Raw genomic sequence first — 17,295 nt, 5'->3', positions numbered from 1 at the left:
AATTGCTAATTTATAATTTACATTTATTCTCAAATGCCAAATACATATTCAATTGCATTAATTATTTGTTCAATAATGTGAGGAGACTTTTAGTTTCAGTCACTTAATCAACTTCCTCGACGGTGGGTCCGCCGCTGCTGTTGGATTGCTTGCCCTTTGGCGTCTGGCCAGCGCCATGCAGCTTGGACATGATGGGACCACAGATACGCTGGCACTCTTTCATGTGATGTTCGTATTCGTCCTTCTCGGCCAGCGTATTACTGTCCAACCACGAGCTCTCCTTGGCGCAAGTGTCACGCACCTTGGAACGATCGGCGTCGCTAAGAGCACCGGCTGGTGCTTCCTCGACAGCCTGCTTGCAGCCATAGATGTAACCCTCAAGAGTATTGCGCGCAACCACTCGCTCGCGTTGCTGCTCATCCTCATCCTTGTACTTCTCTGCCTCGGACAACATGCGATCAATCTCCGCCTTGGACAGACGTCCTTTATCGTTGGTGATGGTAATCTTTTCCGACTTGCCAGTGCTGCTATCCTTGGCGCTGACATTCAAAATGCCATCGGCATTCAGATCAAAGGTAACATCGATCTTGGGCACACCGCGTGGGGCTGGCGGAATGCCAGTTAAATTGAAAGTGCCCAGCAGATTGTTGTCCTTGGTCATGGCACGTTCGCCTTCGTACACTTGAATGGTGACCGCATTCTGATTGTCGCTGTACGTTGTGAACGTTTGCTGCTGCTTGCAGGGAATGCGAGAGTTGCGCTCCACCAGCTTGGTCATAACACCACCTGCAGTCTCGATACCCAACGACAATGGTGCCACATCGACCAGCAACAGATCCTGAATCTGGGAGCTGCCTACGCCAGTGAGGATAGCGGCCTGAACAGCTGCTCCATACGCCACCGCTTCATCGGGATTGATGGACAAGTTGAGTTGCTTGCCGCCAAAGAAGTCCTGCAGCAGACGCTGTATCTTAGGTATGCGCGTGGAGCCACCAACCAGAACCACATCGTGTATGGCCTTCTTCTCCATCTTGGCATCATTCAGAGCACGCTCCACCGGCTGCAGCGTTGACCGGAACAGATCCATGTTTAGCTCCTCGAAGCGAGCACGGGAAATCTTCGAATAGAAATCGATGCCTTCGTGTAGCGCATCAATTTCTAACGATGCCTCCGTGCTGGAAGAGAGTGTACGCTTGGCCCGTTCACAGGCTGTGCGGAGTCGACGCAGAGCACGAACATTGGTTGTAATGTTGCTCTTGTGCTTGCGCTTGAACTCCTCTACAAAATGATTGACAAGACGATTGTCAAAGTCCTCGCCACCCAGATGTGTATCGCCGGCTGTGGCCTTCACCTCGAACAGCGAGCCCTCGTCAATGGTGAGTATGGACACATCAAAGGTGCCGCCACCCAAATCGAAGATCAACACATTGCGCTCGCCTTTCAGATTCTTGTCCAGGCCGTAGGCCAAAGCAGCTGCTGTCGGCTCATTGATAATGCGCAGCACATTTAGGCCAGCAATGGAACCGGCATCTTTGGTTGCCTGACGCTGCGAGTCATTGAAATAAGCTGGCACTGTGATGACGGCATCCTTCACCTTGGCCCCCAAATAAACTTCAGCGATCTCGCGCATTTTGGTCAGCACCATGGAGCTGACCTCTTCGGGAGCAAAACGTTTCGATTCCCCCTTGAACTCGACCTCAATTTTGGGCTTGCCACCATCGTTGATGACCTTGAAAGGCCAGTGCTTGAGATCCTCCTGTATCTTCTGGTCATCGTACTTGCGGCCAATTAAACGTTTCGCATCGAAAACCGTGTTCTTGGCATTCATCGCCACCTGCACAAGAGATGGTACATAAATATGTGAATAAGTGAATGAACAAAAATTCTATATTTAGATACCCAAATGGGTGGGGTGTTCCCATAAATATTCTGATGATGCTCATGATGATGCATGCGCCTAACTATAAATATGGCTATATAGTCCAATTAAGAGCGAGACGTATGCGATTATTTTTGTATATCCATTTGCGTTTGTATGCTCTTATTTGGTAATTACAACTACTACATTTGGAGTAGCATGTAATCCCCGATTGCTGACTCACCTGATTCTTCGCGGCGTCGCCAATCAGACGCTCAGTTTCGTTGAAGGCAACATATGATGGAGTTGTGCGATTGCCCTGATCGTTGGCTATGATCTCCACTTTGTTGTTCTGCCAGACACCCACACAGGAATATGTTGTGCCCAGATCGATGCCAATAGCCGGTGTTTTACCCATGTTGACGATGTTTGCCTTTATAATCCAACGGATATATCCACTTGCTGCTGATGTAGCTGCTTCTAGAGTCGATGCCAAACTAAACAGATCGCGCACACGACACTGTGATTTTATTGCTGCAACTTGCCTTGCACAGCTTTTGGCCAATTCTATAAAACAAGTCGACTGTATATTTTTATTTGATCGTATTTTTCACACGCCGACAATTTTGATTTTTGTTTTCGTATTTTTTTGGAGATTCTCGAGTTTGTTTCTAGAAAGTTTTGTTGTTGCTGACGTTTGGCGCATTGAGAAATTTAATTTGGCCAGAAATTGATGATGACTTGATTTGGCTGATAAAAATAGAAACGGCGTTCAAACAAATATATCCTTGGAATGTGTTATAATTGAACTTTAATTGTATACTGTATAAGTAAAGATTATGAGCTCAATTAGTGATTTATCGACTAGATTTATCATAGAACAATATCGAACTAATTGAGGTCTTCGTAAAGGACATAATACATAGACTTAGTAAGACTCAAATACTTCATAAAAGTTAATGACGTAGAATTAACTTAAAAATACAAAATCAACGTTTGCCCTTCTTCTTCTTTTTTTGCCCATCTGGCCAGGGAAAACCTCGAGATTTTAAGACATCCTGCAAGCATACTACTTAAATTCGCATTCATGAAAAATTTATTTTAACGTACTTGCACATTGTGACACACATAGTAAGCATTCTCCATGGCTGCATCATTGAAAATATCACATCCTATAGATTTTCCGACACCGCCTTTTTTCTTGCTTCCTCCCCCGCCGGCATCCTTTTTTTTCTTATCTTCTCCCTCACCACTGCCAGCATTGCTGGATGTAGAATCCTTGCTGTTACGTTTCTTTTTACTCTTGGGGGCCATTAATATTTCAAATTGTCACTAATTCAATTGCAATGCTGCCATATCGATTAAACTGCCTACCTGCAAACAATCGCTGCCTGGCAACGCTCTCCCATCTCCTTCCGAGTAGAAATGTAAAAAGTATCATTTGAACAAGTATTGTACTGTTGCACGCCCGCGCAGCTGGATAACACCTGTTTGTAACAGTTATTTTAAACAGGTTTAAATGTTCATAAAACGACAAATGCGGAAATGTTAAGTTGGCTAACATTTATCCAATTTCAAATACTGTTCTTGGCTTTAGAAATGCACGCGCAAAGTGGTAAGCAAACAAAGATAATACTTGAACTTGAATAGGAATTGTTATTGCATTTATTTTGCAGCACTCGATACTCTTGAGATAGTCAATTACCAAACAACCAAATACACACTTGCGGAGCATTGGGCACAAGAGGAGGCAAATGAAGATAATGATGCCAAACTTGAGGAAAGTCTACTGAAATTCGGCAATGGTGATGAAGAGCCGTCCAATAGCAGAAAGCAAACACTGTTTGAGGGCGCGTTCTGCAGACGCAGCTTCGATGGACGTAGCGGCTATTGCATCTTAGCGTATCAGTGTCTGCACGTCATACGGGAATATCGTGTGCACGGCACTCGCATTGATATCTGCACGCATCGCAACAACTTGCCGGTCATTTGTTGCCCACTGGCTGACAAGCATGTCGAAGCGCAGCGCATTAGTGCCACAAGTGAGTAAAGGTCAGTAACTTAACGTGAACAATGTTAATGCCGACATTTAATTTAGAATGCCAGGAGTACAATAGTGCAGCGAGAAGTTTGCGCCTTAGTGATACGAATCGCATCTTTTCCGGCAAACAATGCGTTCCCAGCGTTCCATTGATTGTAGGCGGAACTGTGACGCATCAGGCGCTATTTCCCCACATGACGGCTCTCGGTTGGACTCAGGCTGATAACGACATCAAATGGGGCTGCGGCGGCACACTGATCAGTGAACTTTATGTGCTAACGGCGGCACATTGCGCAACATCGGGTAGGTGAGTTGCAACGCCTTGTAAAATTGTCAACTATATGTATCACTTTGTCATGTTCACAGTAAACCACCGGACATGGTGCGTCTGGGCGCACAACAATTGAACGTCACCAGTCCTTGGCAACAGGACATTAAAATTCTCATCATCATACTGCATCCAAAATATCGGTCATCATCCTACTACCATGACATAGCACTACTTAAGCTTACCAAACGTGTCAAGTTGTCGGAGCGAGTGCGTCCCGCATGTCTGTGGCAAGTGCCGGATCTGCACATTAAACTGGTGGTGGCCACGGGTTGGGGACGCACCGAGTTCCTGGGTGCTAAGTCGAATGCTTTGCGTCAGGTGAATTTAGATATGATTAAGCAGCAGCGTTGCAAGCAAATCTATCGCAAGGAACGACGTCTCCCAAATGGTATCATTGATTCTCAGTTCTGTGCTGGATATTTGTCCGGTGGTAAGGACACGTGTCAGGGCGACTCTGGCGGCCCGTTGCATGCGGTGTTGCCCGAGAACAACTGTGTGGCATTCGTCGTGGGGATAACATCGTTTGGAAAATTCTGTGCGGCGCCAAATGCGCCAGGTGTTTACACCAAGCTGTACTCGTATTTGGATTGGGTTGAGAAGATTGTATTTAAAAAGCATTAACATCTAGCGTACAACAACTGGGATCTGACCTCGCATTGATAATGTCTAATAATAAGCGATTTCTACTGTACAAGTAAGTATTTTGTGAAACAAATAACATATTCTTGAAACTAGCATAAGCATATTCCTATGGCACAATATTCCATGGTGTGTAGGTGCCCGCTTCTGGCATCTTAAGCTGCAAATATTAAAAGTACTTAGTTAGAGCATTTATGATCATCTAAATACACTTACCATTTTGGTGAATTTATCCTGACAAGCCATGCGTATGCGTGCGGAGGTTGCAGGAGCCTCCAGTTCATAGTGTGCGCTTAAATTCTGCTCCGTTCGAGCTGCTGCAATTGCCTCCTTGATAGCAAAGAATACGGAGCAACCAATGAAAAGCGGAGGTTCACCAACAGCCTGACAAGTAAAACAAAGATGAATTATATAGATTTAAGACTATTTTACTTAATTGCTGTACTTACCTTTGAGGAGTAAACCGCGCGTGGGTTTGGCGCATTGGTCAGCAGACTGACATTAAATTCGCCGGGTATATCGGCAAATCCGGGCAGCTTATACATGCCAGGACCGCGGGAGTAAAGCATGCCTTGAGGCGAATACATCAGTTCTTCCAGTGTGAACAGTCCATAGCCCTGCATAAAGGCGCCCTCAATCTGACCAATATCAATGGCTGGATTAATGCTGGAGCCAATATCCATTACAATATCAGTGCTAATCACTTGATGGTCACCAGTCAAGCAGTCAATTTCCACAACTGAGATACCCACGCCATTCGTAAAGTAATTGTAGGTGCGTGCGTTTGGATTTGTCTCTGGATGATAGCCAATATTGGGAATGGCATAGAAACCAGTTGCTGAGAGGCTGACACGATCGAAATACGCCTTGTTGATCCACTCCTTCCAGGTGCCCGTTGGCAACGCCTCCTTTATGAGAACCAATCGTTTGTTGATCTTCTCACAAGCATCCAACACCGCCATGCCATTCAAATCGGATCCCACACTGGCAGCTGTTGGTGACGTATTTGGTACTTTATCTGTGGCTGTCTCGGAGATGTGTATCAGCTCAATGGGAATGCCCAAAGCACGAGCCGCACACTGAATCATTTTGGTGTTCAAGCCTTGTCCGATTTCAACGCCTCCGTGGGACAACAACACCGAACCATCACCATAGATATTAATCAAAGCACCCGCTTGATTCAAATGCATCACACCGAATGCGACTCCAAACTTGGTGGGCACCAAAGCGATGCCACGCTTGCGCCAGCGATGCTCTGCATTGAATCGCTGAATCTCTTCGTGCTTCTGTTGATAATGCGACTGCTTAATACAATCCTGGAAGCAACGTTCAATGGGAAAACGTTCCAGCTGCTGATTGTAGTGCGTGTAGTCGCCGGTTTTATAGAAATTCAAACGCATCACATCCAAAACATCTCTTCCCACAACACGGGCCACATCTCGAATGATGTGTTCACCAGCAAACATGCCCTGAGGACCGCCAAAGCCACGGAAGGCGGTATTTGAGGGCAGATTCGTTTTGCACACCCAGCCACCAACGCGCACATTAGGAATACGATAGCAGTTCTCAAAGTGGCACATGGCACGCTCCAGAACCTAATATAAAGGCAAGGAAATTAATAAAAGGCTGCTATAATTAAGACATAAACTATTACCGAAAAGGATAAATCCATGGACCACCCCGCATTGTTGTAGCATTCAATATCGCAGGCAGTGATGAGACCCTCGTTGCTGAATCCCACTTTGTACTTGAAAAGGAAGGGATGACGGGTACCAGTGATCAGCATGTCTTCATCACGATCGAGCATGCAGCGCACTGGACGACGCAGCCGATAAGCAGCCAGAGCCACAGGTAAAGCTACCGAGATGCCACGCGACTCCTTTCCACCAAAACCACCGCCAAGTCGCTTGGCACGGCACACAATGCGATGCGCAGGCACAGAGATCACATGCGACACCAATTTTTGCACTTCGGACGGATGCTGTGTGGAGCAAAATAGCTCCAGCTCATCGCTATCGCGAGGTACAGCGACCGCTGCGTGGGTCTCCAGATAGAAATGCTCCTGGCCACCCATACGACAACTGCCCTCGTACACGTGATCCGCCTCCTCAAGCGCCTTTTCGACATCACCCTTGTTAATGTAACGTGGATAGTCGGGAAAGTAGGATTTGTGCTCAATGGCCTGTTCGATGGTGACAATAACTGGTGTACGCTCCTCGTACTCCACGCGCACCAAGCGAGCAGCGCGTTGAGCCAACGTCTGATTGTCCGCAGCAATGGCACCAATAATCTGTCCAATGCAATGCACTTCGCCAGCATCAAAGACGTGCTCGTCGTGAAACACTGGACCAACCTCGTTCTCATGCTCTGTGATGTCCTTGGCACTGAAGAAGTAGTGTACGCCCTCCAAAGCTAGTGCCTCGCTGGCATCCACCTTAGTCAGCTTGGCTTTTGCCTTGGTGCTGAGCACAAAGCCCAAGTAGAGCTCGCCATCCATGCGTGGAATGTCATCGGTGTAAATGGCCTCGCCAGTTGCCTGTTTCAGTGCAGCAGCATGGACTTTTGGCTTACCAACTGGATCGTAGCTCGGCTGATCGCTGGACACTCGCTCGAACAGTTGAGCGCTGCGTAGTGCAGGCGTATGGAATCCATCGGCACCACTGATTTCATCCTTGGGCACCGCATTGGGTGGCATAATGCCAGCGTCGCACAATTTGCGGCTAATGGACAAATAAGATTTGAAGAACAAGCTGACCACTAAGGCGCGTCGATAGGCAATCATACCACCGGGTGCCGAGGCAGCCAATGGCAACTCCTCACACAAACTTTCCATACACGCTCGACGAGCTCTTGATTCCAGCGCTGCCCAACCATTAGCTCCGAGGATTTGGGTGCCAGCACAGTTGTGGGTGCCATGCCACCAAAGGCCATATGGATGCGCTGCACCACATTCGAACCCGGCTCAAAATGCACATTAATGGCAGCATTGACGATGGCAATGTCATCGTCACGTCGACGTGCCTGCTTAAAGGCTACAAAATGCTGATCGGGCGTCGTCTTCTGAAAGTGTATGCCCAATAGTATCTCTTCTGGTTTGAGCACATTACGGCGATAACCCGTAAAGAAGCCACTGCCCATGTGAACCGAGCGTCGGCCACCATCAAGACTGGCCACTTCCCAATCTGGCTCCCGCTGCAGTTAGCACCGGGTTCATGTCGGAGATGGGACTGCCAGTCATAATATTGCCACCAAGACAGGCCACATTCCTAATCTGTTTGCCAGCAAAGTAGTGCAGCATGTCCACTGTACACTGGAAGAAGCGGGTCTGCTCCTCGGGCAGCTCCTCGATACGTCGACGCAAATAGGCATCAATCTCCATCAGACTCACAGCGGCTCCAAAGTAAATGCTCTCATCGGTTTCACGCAGCTCCAGCAATTCGGGCACTTTGATGGGATTGATGAGCACGGGATAGAGAAAGTGCTTAAACTTCACCTCCACGCCCACCTCGGTGTTGCCCACAATCAGTTTGGCAGCCGGATATTGAGACTTCAGCTGTAACAGTTCCTGCAGCTTCGTTGGTCGATACCAAGACACGCGGTCCGAATGAAAATTGAGACTTTCCTCATCATAGGATTTATTCAGTTGCAATTCCGGAGGAAAGATGGGTTCCTGGCTAGGATCAAAGGGCTGAAACTCGCTGCGTTCAAAGAGTTTGTCATCAGTTTCAGCTTCGTTTCCAGCTCCACAACCATTGCCATTCACGCGACAACACTTGTCACCCATGCCGCAAGCGAATTCCTTGGTGAACGTCTTGTAGCCCTCCAGGATAGGACGATAACCGGTGCAGCGACACAAATTCCCTTGAAATGCCACCTCCAGATCACGCATCGATGGTTGTGCTGCATTCCGCAGCAAGGCATACATGGACATCACTATGCCTGGGGTGCAGAAGCCACACTGCGAACCGTGTGCTTTGGCTAGACGTTCCTGCGCCGGATGCAGTCGCGTCCTTGTGCTTCCAATGCCCTCCACCGTGGTCACGGCGCAACCATGCATGGCACATACTGGGGTTAGACAAGCATTAACTGCCAAATGCTTAATCTTATTTCTGTCACGATCTAAGCGAGAGATCATCACCGTGCATGCACCGCAGCCTCCCTCGCCACAGCCCAATTTGGTACCACATAAACGTAGTTTGTCTCGCAGGTAGGTAAGCAGTGTATATTCCGGATCGGGTTTGTCATCAGTCACCTGCAAGTCACAATTTAAGCAATTAGAAGACAAAATAAATTATTTAGAAGATTAAATCTTCTCACTCTCCCAGATAGATTGCTTCAATGAAAGGTCAAAACCATGTTTAAACATATTTAGAAAAATTGTGGGAAAACTTTGTTAAGCATATTGTAATGAACTAAAAATTATTCAGAACTCCTAAAATTCCAACATCTCTAAAATCTCTTTGTAGTTGAGCGCAGTAATCAAAAAAATAAAACATATGTATCTCATTTTGCTGTGTACGACAACGATAGATCCTAATCCCGAACAGAGTCTGCGTGTACAGTAATTTCGAATATTTTCGTATAGTTTATTGCCAGAGTTGTAATTTATTTGTTACATTCATCTTAGTTGCGATCATGAAAATACAGACTCAATAAAATATCCAAGTAAATTGCAATAATATTCTCTAAAGCCGCAAACCGGGTAAAAAGACATATTTATGTACATATGTATGTATGTTAAGAGATAAACTAACATTTGATCGATCTTTTCAGAACTCTACTACTGCTACACTCGACTGCTAGATCTGTAAAAAACTACTTATATAAAGTTTTATGATGTCTGTCTGTGTTTTTTTTATCGGGTCACATATTTATTGACTAATTAATGAAACTCTCTGAGAGGGTATAATAAAAACAGTTATTTGGTTGCGTTTTTTTGGACTAGTTTTCCATCCCTGGCTATGTAACCCGTTATCTGCTATTATCGGAGGCGGTACTAGCAAAAACAAGACTACTTGATTGCAATTCTGTTTACTTGATTATTATAGTTCCACACAAGCACACACATACATATGTATGTAAATAAAAAAGATTGGGCGTATGCGTTTTAGTAAGGCTCGTTCACCATGCATCAACAACATTGTAAACAAATACCTAAATATAAAAGAAAAGTTATTTTTATTTTATTGAGTAAAGTATAAAGTAGATACTATAGATATAACTCTTTGGAGAGAATTACTCTCTTTATTCTTTTTATCTTGAAAGAAATGATAATAAATTGTAGTTATTATCTAAATATTATTCATTATCTTTATGATTGCATGAAGTGTGAGGAATTGCAGTAGTTCACAAACATATGTATTTAAAATGCAAATAAACCAGATTATACTATGGACTTTAGACAATCCCGTCAAATAAATAAATAAAAGACTTTCCCTGTTTGTAAACCTAACATAAAGTTCTTAGTCAAAACAAACTTATACAGTTCTTTATCATCATCATTATCTTTATTATCACTGAAACACACGCAATAGCAGCGGTAGTTATCAGAGCATTATGAAAATAGTTGATGTTTTGCGACGTAGCCCCCCCAGTAACAATGACCCAATATTGTGGGTCAATTGTTATCAGCACCAGAAGCGCAATTAATTTATTCTGAATAGCGTGAGCTTTGCTCAATTGAACGAGAATCGAGAGTTTATTGCTGCCATTTACAAAAAGTAGTCTGGGAGACAAATATATGTTAACTGCAGTAGTTTGTATATACACTATTATATTGATCAAATGCAGTCGAGTTGATAGTGAATATGTAGCACATGTAAAAGAAAATTTAACATCCATCAGAATTGTAAGAGTTTTATTTAAATTTATAAACATTCCTTTCGTTTGATATTCGGAGAAGCCCGGGGGGAAACTCGCTTTTTTTACTGTTACTTTTTCTAAGACAAAAGCGTACACTTGCGGCCGGTTTAATGCCCCTAATAAAATGTGAAGTCAAAGATTTTATTTTATTTTGTTCCAGCTTTGTTTCACATCTTATTAACGTTCTCTTTTTTTTAAATTAGTTTCACCAACTTATTTATAACTTTTTGTGTTATGTCACAACCACGTGAAAAATGTAATTTCTTTTTGATTCTAAAAAAGATCTCACTGAAAGATCTCACTGCAACTAATTGATCCCTGACTTAACGCACGCCTATGGATTGCAGTTAGTGTTTTGAATCGTTTGAAATTCACTTCTCCAAAAACGGGTTTACCTTTTTCCCATTCACAAAGAATACTAAAACTGATGAAGCCGCTTCGGTTTTCGACATCTCCCGTTGATATTTAAAATTGTTTACTTTTAAATTAAAATATTTTTCGTATTTGTTAAGTGCGTTGACAGCGATACTTAAAGGCTAAAATTAAATCAAATAACGAACTGCCTCGGCACTATGCGCATTCGTAAATACAACCGCCACGTTCAAGTCACGAAATCGTTCTGACGCGAGTACGAAACATTTCTGAGATTAGAGCCCTTGCTGTAGTATGTAGGTATATTGAAACGAGTCTTCTGTGCCTCAAGGCAGTTCATTGATATTGAGTGCACAATATATACGAACTCGTATAACAAAGTCGTACGATTATCAGTTAAATAAATGCAGTTAAATTAAAAATAATTAGACAAATAAATTATTATCAAATGCAGTAGTCGTTAACAGCTTTTCTTATCTGACCAATAAAGTTTAGTAATTTTTTAAACTTTGACAAATATATTTTTTTTTAATTCTTAAATGTATATTTGTATATAACTTTTATGTATATATTGTTTGCTTATTAATACTTGACAAAGTATTTCAACTACAAATAAAAATGTGTCAATTTAAACTTAAATCTGAATCAAGATAAAGCTGCTTACTTTATCTTTAGAATCAGCTCCAATCCAGTTCATATAAATTTATATAAACCAGGACAGAGCCTTAAGTGGCATACTTAAGTGTACTAGGTATACGTTGGATATTTACATCACAAATAAACAGCTACGTTGCATTCGTAACATGTATACATGAAGGGCTTGGTCAGTGCTACGCCGTTTTAAGATCCAATTCACGTTCTACCTCTGTACCTTCATACTGAGCCTGACGTCGCATTGCCTCTCTCAGTTGTTGTTGCTCAAAGCGGCGTAATGACCATTGATATCTGTAAACAATCACAAAATAGCATGTAATAGTGCCAAATGAAAACAGTTTATTACCCAAAACTAACCTGCAGGCCATCCAATATACAATTGTACCACAAAAGAAGCTCCCAAATCCAACGTGGGTTGCTAAATGTGGCCGGGAAGTGCCCAAGAATGTCAACACTCCGATGCCCATTCCTCCGCTGATGCCATAAAGAAAACTGTTACGAAAGCATGGAATCTGAGAAACATCGCGACCAAATATGAAGAAAGTCTGCGGGACATTGAAACACAATTGAATTAATTCCACAAGCACAACAAAATCTACAACAATTACCTTGTTAGGATCCTCTGCTTCATCCGCCATGGTTTTAATAAATCAAACTAATTTAAATTGGCCGAGTAGTAAATTTACCCAACGCGGTGAGGAAAACAGCTGTTTATCAACAATGTTGCCCTACCACTTAAAAGAATTAAAAAATATTCGTGTATATCGACAAGTTTATCGTGTAGGTTATAAAATTGACGTTATTTGATTTAAGAATAGTATTTTAACATAACAAAAAAACAGTCTTATGATTACAAATATTTTTGTTATACAGAACATTTTTGTATCATCTGCGAATCCACACAAATACATTTTCTTTCGGGAATACCATCAATGAATTCCAGTAAGATTATTATTTTGCTGCACTTTTTCCCATGCAATTGAACAACACTGGTTGACGCTAGCAAGAACAAGAGAAAGCTCTATCTCAGTTTGCCACAATCACAATTTCATTCTTTAGTTTTTTGGGTTTGATTTAAACAAAAACAAAATATAAAACCAACGGAAAAACACTAACAAAACACTATACCCTATAGCTAAAAGTTTGTAATGTCAATTAAAAGTCTGTGAGTCCGCAGTGCACACACAAAATTAAGACTTTCAGGTAAGCCTGCTACAATTATTATGGTATGTATTACGATACATATGTATGCATGTGTGCGTGTGTAAGTTTGTGTATGCGCATATGAAGCACTTGTGTAAGTAGCTGACGAAAGCAAAACATATTTATATTGTGGGTGAATACTGATAACTATCTGAATACTTGCGCGAATAATTGCTTATGATTTATTGAATATTGTGCTCATTTGTGAACATACCTGTCATTGATTTTATAATCAAGAGCTATGTACACGTACGCAGAATACATCTTTGAAATTTTAAGTTCGTGATAGGAGGAGGTAGACTTGAATTATCTATTGGTACCGCTAATCACTCTCTCGCTCTCTCTTTCCCTCATTAATTTGGTATTGTTTTACCTTACAGTTATTCTCAGAACACGGAGCTCGCTCGAACTGATGTCAGCCCGACGTACAGTCACATAATACATACATACGACACCCTCTTATGTATGTAAATACGTACAACCAAATAAAACCGAATTTCAACCCGTAACCGATTCTTCCAAAATAGCAGCTGTGCACACACAAAACGCACACATACAAACAACACGTATACCAAATTACCATCTCCATCTGCAGTATAAAACATAGTAAGAAAATACGTAACATCCACCGATAGTGCACAATAGTAATGGATTTATCAGCTTCATCCTCGAATAATTCGTTGTTGCAAACACCTGATCCGAAGAACAAATCATCCTTTATTGGCGACGGTACATTATATGACAGTGCATTGGATCATCAACTATCCACAACGGCCTTTAAATCGTGTAACGGTAAGCATAAAAAATTATTAACAATCAGCCAGCCGTGCGGCTTTATTCGACAGCTTTAGCTTAAGCAATCTATAGCTATAAAATCCCAAAATTAGAATAACTATATCGTAAGGATAATAAAATGTCTAAACATCAACCCGATGCTACAAATATTGTTAAGCATCCAACAGATATGGATAAACTAGACAAGCTAAAAAGTCAGCACGCTCGACACGTGAATCATTTAAACACACTAAAGATGCAAATCGCTGCACTTCGTATTGAGACCGATCATTTGGAGCAATATCAAAAAAAATTCCAAGAGCAGATTCTAGCCAAAAGACAATTTCAAAAGGATCTAAAGTCTTTACTCTTAGAATCTTCCAAGAAGGCGCTTAATGAACAAAATTTGCAGTCATTTCCACGAAAATTCCTAACGCATATCTTTGCTGTGTTTATTGGTGATCATAAATTTATGAAAAGCTGTTTTCAAACTGATACCCTTTTCGAAATGGAAGTACAGGAATTATTTATGAAGGAATATCAATCACAGAAACATAACCACAAAGCAAAAATTGACCAAAAGCTGGAACGCACGCGAAAGCATCTTGCGGAAAAATATGAAGCCAAGTTGGATGACCTGGAAGAAAAACATAAATCCAATTTGGTGATCTTAAAGCAGAAATGTTACGAATTGCTTCAACAGTTCTTAGAAAATAACTGCAAGGATGAGAATCATATATCATACTTGAACGAGCTGAAAGCTTTGTATTTGCAAAAAAACTCAGCACCTATAATTTTTTGTTATTTTATAATTTTTATGTTTAGTAAATGCATTTCAATCTTTATTATTATATTCATATCTTTTTCCTAATTTATACAGAAAGCCTCATCGCTGATATGAATCAGAGCTCAGAACATTCAAAATTCGCACAAAAAAATGTCAGATGCCGAGGATTATTCGAATGGCAACGGCAGCGAAACTGATGCATCTCTTAATTCCTATGCTCCTCTAGCACAAACAAATAATACAGCAGCGATTAACGCCAGCATGTTGTTGATACAATCCGAGAGCACTGATACGAATACCTCGCAGGAGGAAGTGGACCCAAAGTCTCAGCTGGCCAACAAGACAATATTTAAGACCGATAATCCCAATTTGTCAATTATAGAAATTAACGAAAACTCTATTAAAGTGGAGGACCTGGAGAAAAAGGTTGTACTGATCGAAAGTCTCTCAAGTGAAGATAACGACGAGGCAGTCGAAAAAGTTAAGAATATACTCAGAAAATCACCCAATAAAGCTGTGGATAATACTGTGGATAAACGTCGACGCAAGGCAGAATCACTTCTGCAAACTAGCAAGCAAAAACTGGATATATCTATAGCCGAAGCATCCGCAGCAGCCGATGGTGGCAACGAGACAAATTTGCAGCTAGCGGAGACCGCAACAGTTAGCGATCACCCACAAACCAAACGCGAGATTGTCATCTATGATACTCTGGAGGAATTTGATCAAAATTTGCCATCGACTGTTACACTATTGAATACCCCGTTTGGCAGCAAAGTCTACCTTGTGGGCACGGCACACTTCAGTGAGGAATCACAAGATGATGTGTCTTTTGTAAGTGGAAATATTAATATTATAAAAATAGTAGAGTATTTACTAATCACTACCCTTTTAAATATATAGGTCATTCGCAATGTCCGTCCAGATGTGGTCATGGTTGAGCTATGTCCATCGCGTGTACACATATTGAAACTTGATGAGAAAACATTGCTGGAAGAGGCAAAGAACATCAACATACCCAAGGTAACTACGAACACATATTTATTAATCTCGAAACAATATTCATATCAAGTATTTGCATTATAGATACGCGGCATAATTCAGACTCATGGCTACATCAATGGCATCTTCTTCATTTTGCTATTACAAATGAGTGCTCAGATTGCCAAGGACCTGGGCATGGCACCTGGTGGTGAATTTCGACGCGCCTTCGAGGAAATACACAAGTTGCCGGGCTGTATTCTGCATCTCGGTGATCGTCCAATACGCATCACACTATATCGGGCTCTGCGCGCTTTATCCTTGTGGCAGACCATGAAGTTGGTCTGGCGTTTGACATTCACGGATAGCATTAGCATCGAGGAGGTGGAGGAATGCAAGCAGCGTGACTTGTTGGAGAAACTTATGCAAGAAATGGCCGGCGAATTTCCTGCGTTCTCCGATGTGTTTGTGCGTGAACGTGATCTATATTTGTGTCATTCTCTGCAACTGGCAGCTCTGCCGCAAGCTGCACCTGGCGCCCATCAGGTCCGTCCCGTACGTGTTGTTGGCGTTGTAGGCATTGGTCATGCCAACGGCATTGCAAAAATGTGGGGCGAAGTAGATCCCGAAAAGATTCCAGCCATACTCGAAATACCACAAGCGAGCCTTGGCCAACGGGTCTGCAAGAACACCTTCAAGTACGGTCTCATTGGTCTCGGTCTTTTTGGCGTCTTTCGTATTATGAGACCACGGCTGACGCGATTCTTTTAAGTTGATCGTGGACCATGTTTTCAATGTTGTTGATTTTATTCTCGTTTTTAAGTAAAACGCCCACACAATTCGGTGGGTATTGACATATTATAAGTATTGTACGAACTTGATGCTTTTGATAAAACCTGTTTACACACAACACACAAGTGTACAAAAAAACAAGATACAAAACAAAAAAAGAAAAAGAAAAGACATTTCAACATATTCCTGGTTTTAAAAACCCAATACAATACTACTGAAAAGTACAGACATACAAATATACATTTAGATACTTGGGTCTCGACTCATATTCTATTGCATACGGACTTGATTAATATTGCTGTCCTGTCCCTGCATAGTTGTTAGAACTGACACTACATTTATACACAATCACACACAGATCCCTGCAAATAATTAGTCATGTGTTTTGACCAGTTAGTTAGGCGCCCGTATTGTATGCACATGGTTTCGCGACAAGCTTAATTCTAGCTCAAAAATAACTTCAATTGTTACTTGTATAGTGTATAACTTTAGCATAACTCTAAATGTGAATGTGCCCCGTGCAGCAGATCCAATACTTTATCTTCAACTCGACTCTCATGTATGTAACTGTTGTTCATTCCGTAGAAAACAAAACTAAAATTTAGATAGTATCGTTTAAAATTAAGTGAAAACGTGATGGACCTTCGACATTGGAAGAATGGCCGTGTGTTAAATGTTACATATTATATTGAGGAATTTTACAATAAAAAAAAAAAACAAAAACAAAAAAGAAACCTACCTACACAATACTTTATTAAAAGATTTTAATTGTTTAACGCAAAAACTGTATTACAAATACAAGCAAATTGTCTTGACGCTGTGTAGTTTGTGCTAATTTAGAACTGGTGTTATGTAGCATTTAAAATAGTATTCCACCCGAAAGAAACCTTTGTGTATAACTGACTCAAATAAAAGTTTACATACCTAAAAATACGATTTTTTTCACTGGAAATGTTGGGAAACGGCTTTTCAATTGGACTCAAACACAAAATTTCACGGGA

The 17,295-nt window shown here is 41.9% G+C and overlaps 6 protein-coding genes across 9 annotated transcripts; 2 read left to right on the top strand and 4 right to left on the bottom strand.

Moving 5' to 3' along the window:
• Nucleotides 1-6: 6 nt before the first annotated feature.
• Nucleotides 7-2,531, bottom strand: LOC133838422 (heat shock 70 kDa protein cognate 2). Its single transcript, XM_062269513.1, has 2 exons — nt 2,103-2,531; nt 7-1,834 (listed from the first exon to the last, which is right to left on the bottom strand). Exons 1-2 carry the CDS (start codon nt 2,274-2,276, stop codon nt 104-106), a joined length of 1,905 nt encoding a protein of 634 aa, XP_062125497.1. The 5' UTR covers nt 2,277-2,531; the 3' UTR covers nt 7-103.
• LOC133838442 (small lysine-rich protein 1) lies at nt 2,472-3,214 on the bottom strand. Of its 3 annotated transcripts, XM_062269553.1 has the most exons (3): nt 2,969-3,214; nt 2,805-2,916; nt 2,472-2,608 (listed from the first exon to the last, which is right to left on the bottom strand). In XM_062269553.1, the coding sequence occupies exons 1-2, from the start codon at nt 3,170-3,172 to the stop codon at nt 2,848-2,850; spliced, it is 273 nt and encodes a 90-aa protein (XP_062125537.1). In that variant the 5' UTR covers nt 3,173-3,214; the 3' UTR covers nt 2,472-2,608; nt 2,805-2,847. The 3 variants fall into 3 exon arrangements, with proteins under 3 accessions (XP_062125537.1, XP_062125538.1, XP_062125536.1); XM_062269554.1 differs by lacking the exon at nt 2,805-2,916 and having other exon boundaries at nt 2,492-2,608; XM_062269552.1 differs by lacking the exon at nt 2,472-2,608 and having other exon boundaries at nt 2,633-2,916.
• Nucleotides 3,215-3,347: 133 nt separating this feature from the next.
• LOC133838431 (serine protease snake) lies at nt 3,348-5,507 on the top strand. 2 transcript variants are annotated; one of them, XM_062269536.1, is made up of 4 exons: nt 3,348-3,473; nt 3,535-3,900; nt 3,957-4,206; nt 4,266-5,507. In XM_062269536.1, the coding sequence occupies exons 1-4, from the start codon at nt 3,404-3,406 to the stop codon at nt 4,849-4,851; spliced, it is 1,272 nt and encodes a 423-aa protein (XP_062125520.1). In that variant the 5' UTR covers nt 3,348-3,403; the 3' UTR covers nt 4,852-5,507. The 2 variants fall into 2 exon arrangements, with proteins under 2 accessions (XP_062125520.1, XP_062125521.1); XM_062269537.1 differs by having other exon boundaries at nt 3,957-4,202; nt 4,266-4,452.
• LOC133838418 (xanthine dehydrogenase) lies at nt 4,877-11,359 on the bottom strand. The gene is given in 7 exon segments (XM_062269509.1): nt 4,877-5,029; nt 5,086-5,253; nt 5,319-6,464; nt 6,524-7,701; nt 7,704-8,046; nt 8,048-9,121; nt 11,127-11,359. Coding segments are annotated over 7 exon segments (4,017 nt in total). The 5' UTR covers nt 11,184-11,359; the 3' UTR covers nt 4,877-4,978.
• A 311-nt stretch (nt 11,360-11,670) lies between these two features.
• Nucleotides 11,671-12,542, bottom strand: LOC133838440 (cytochrome c oxidase assembly protein COX20, mitochondrial). Its single transcript, XM_062269551.1, has 3 exons — nt 12,366-12,542; nt 12,115-12,302; nt 11,671-12,048 (listed from the first exon to the last, which is right to left on the bottom strand). The coding sequence occupies exons 1-3, from the start codon at nt 12,393-12,395 to the stop codon at nt 11,934-11,936; spliced, it is 333 nt and encodes a 110-aa protein (XP_062125535.1). The 5' UTR covers nt 12,396-12,542; the 3' UTR covers nt 11,671-11,933.
• A 190-nt stretch (nt 12,543-12,732) lies between these two features.
• On the top strand, nt 12,733-17,225 carry LOC133838424 (traB domain-containing protein). Its single transcript, XM_062269518.1, is given in 7 exon segments — nt 12,733-12,960; nt 13,341-13,423; nt 13,491-13,752; nt 14,615-14,645; nt 14,647-15,355; nt 15,425-15,544; nt 15,608-17,225. Coding segments are annotated over 5 exon segments (1,671 nt in total). The 5' UTR covers nt 12,733-12,960; nt 13,341-13,423; nt 13,491-13,607; the 3' UTR covers nt 16,274-17,225.
• Nucleotides 17,226-17,295: the final 70 nt, after the last annotated feature.

The sequence above is a fragment of the Drosophila sulfurigaster genome, chromosome 2R (assembly GCF_023558435.1).
Source record: "Drosophila sulfurigaster albostrigata strain 15112-1811.04 chromosome 2R, ASM2355843v2, whole genome shotgun sequence".
NCBI lineage: Eukaryota > Metazoa > Arthropoda > Insecta > Diptera > Drosophilidae > Drosophila > Drosophila sulfurigaster.
This window is presented reverse-complemented; position numbering and strand designations above follow the sequence as displayed.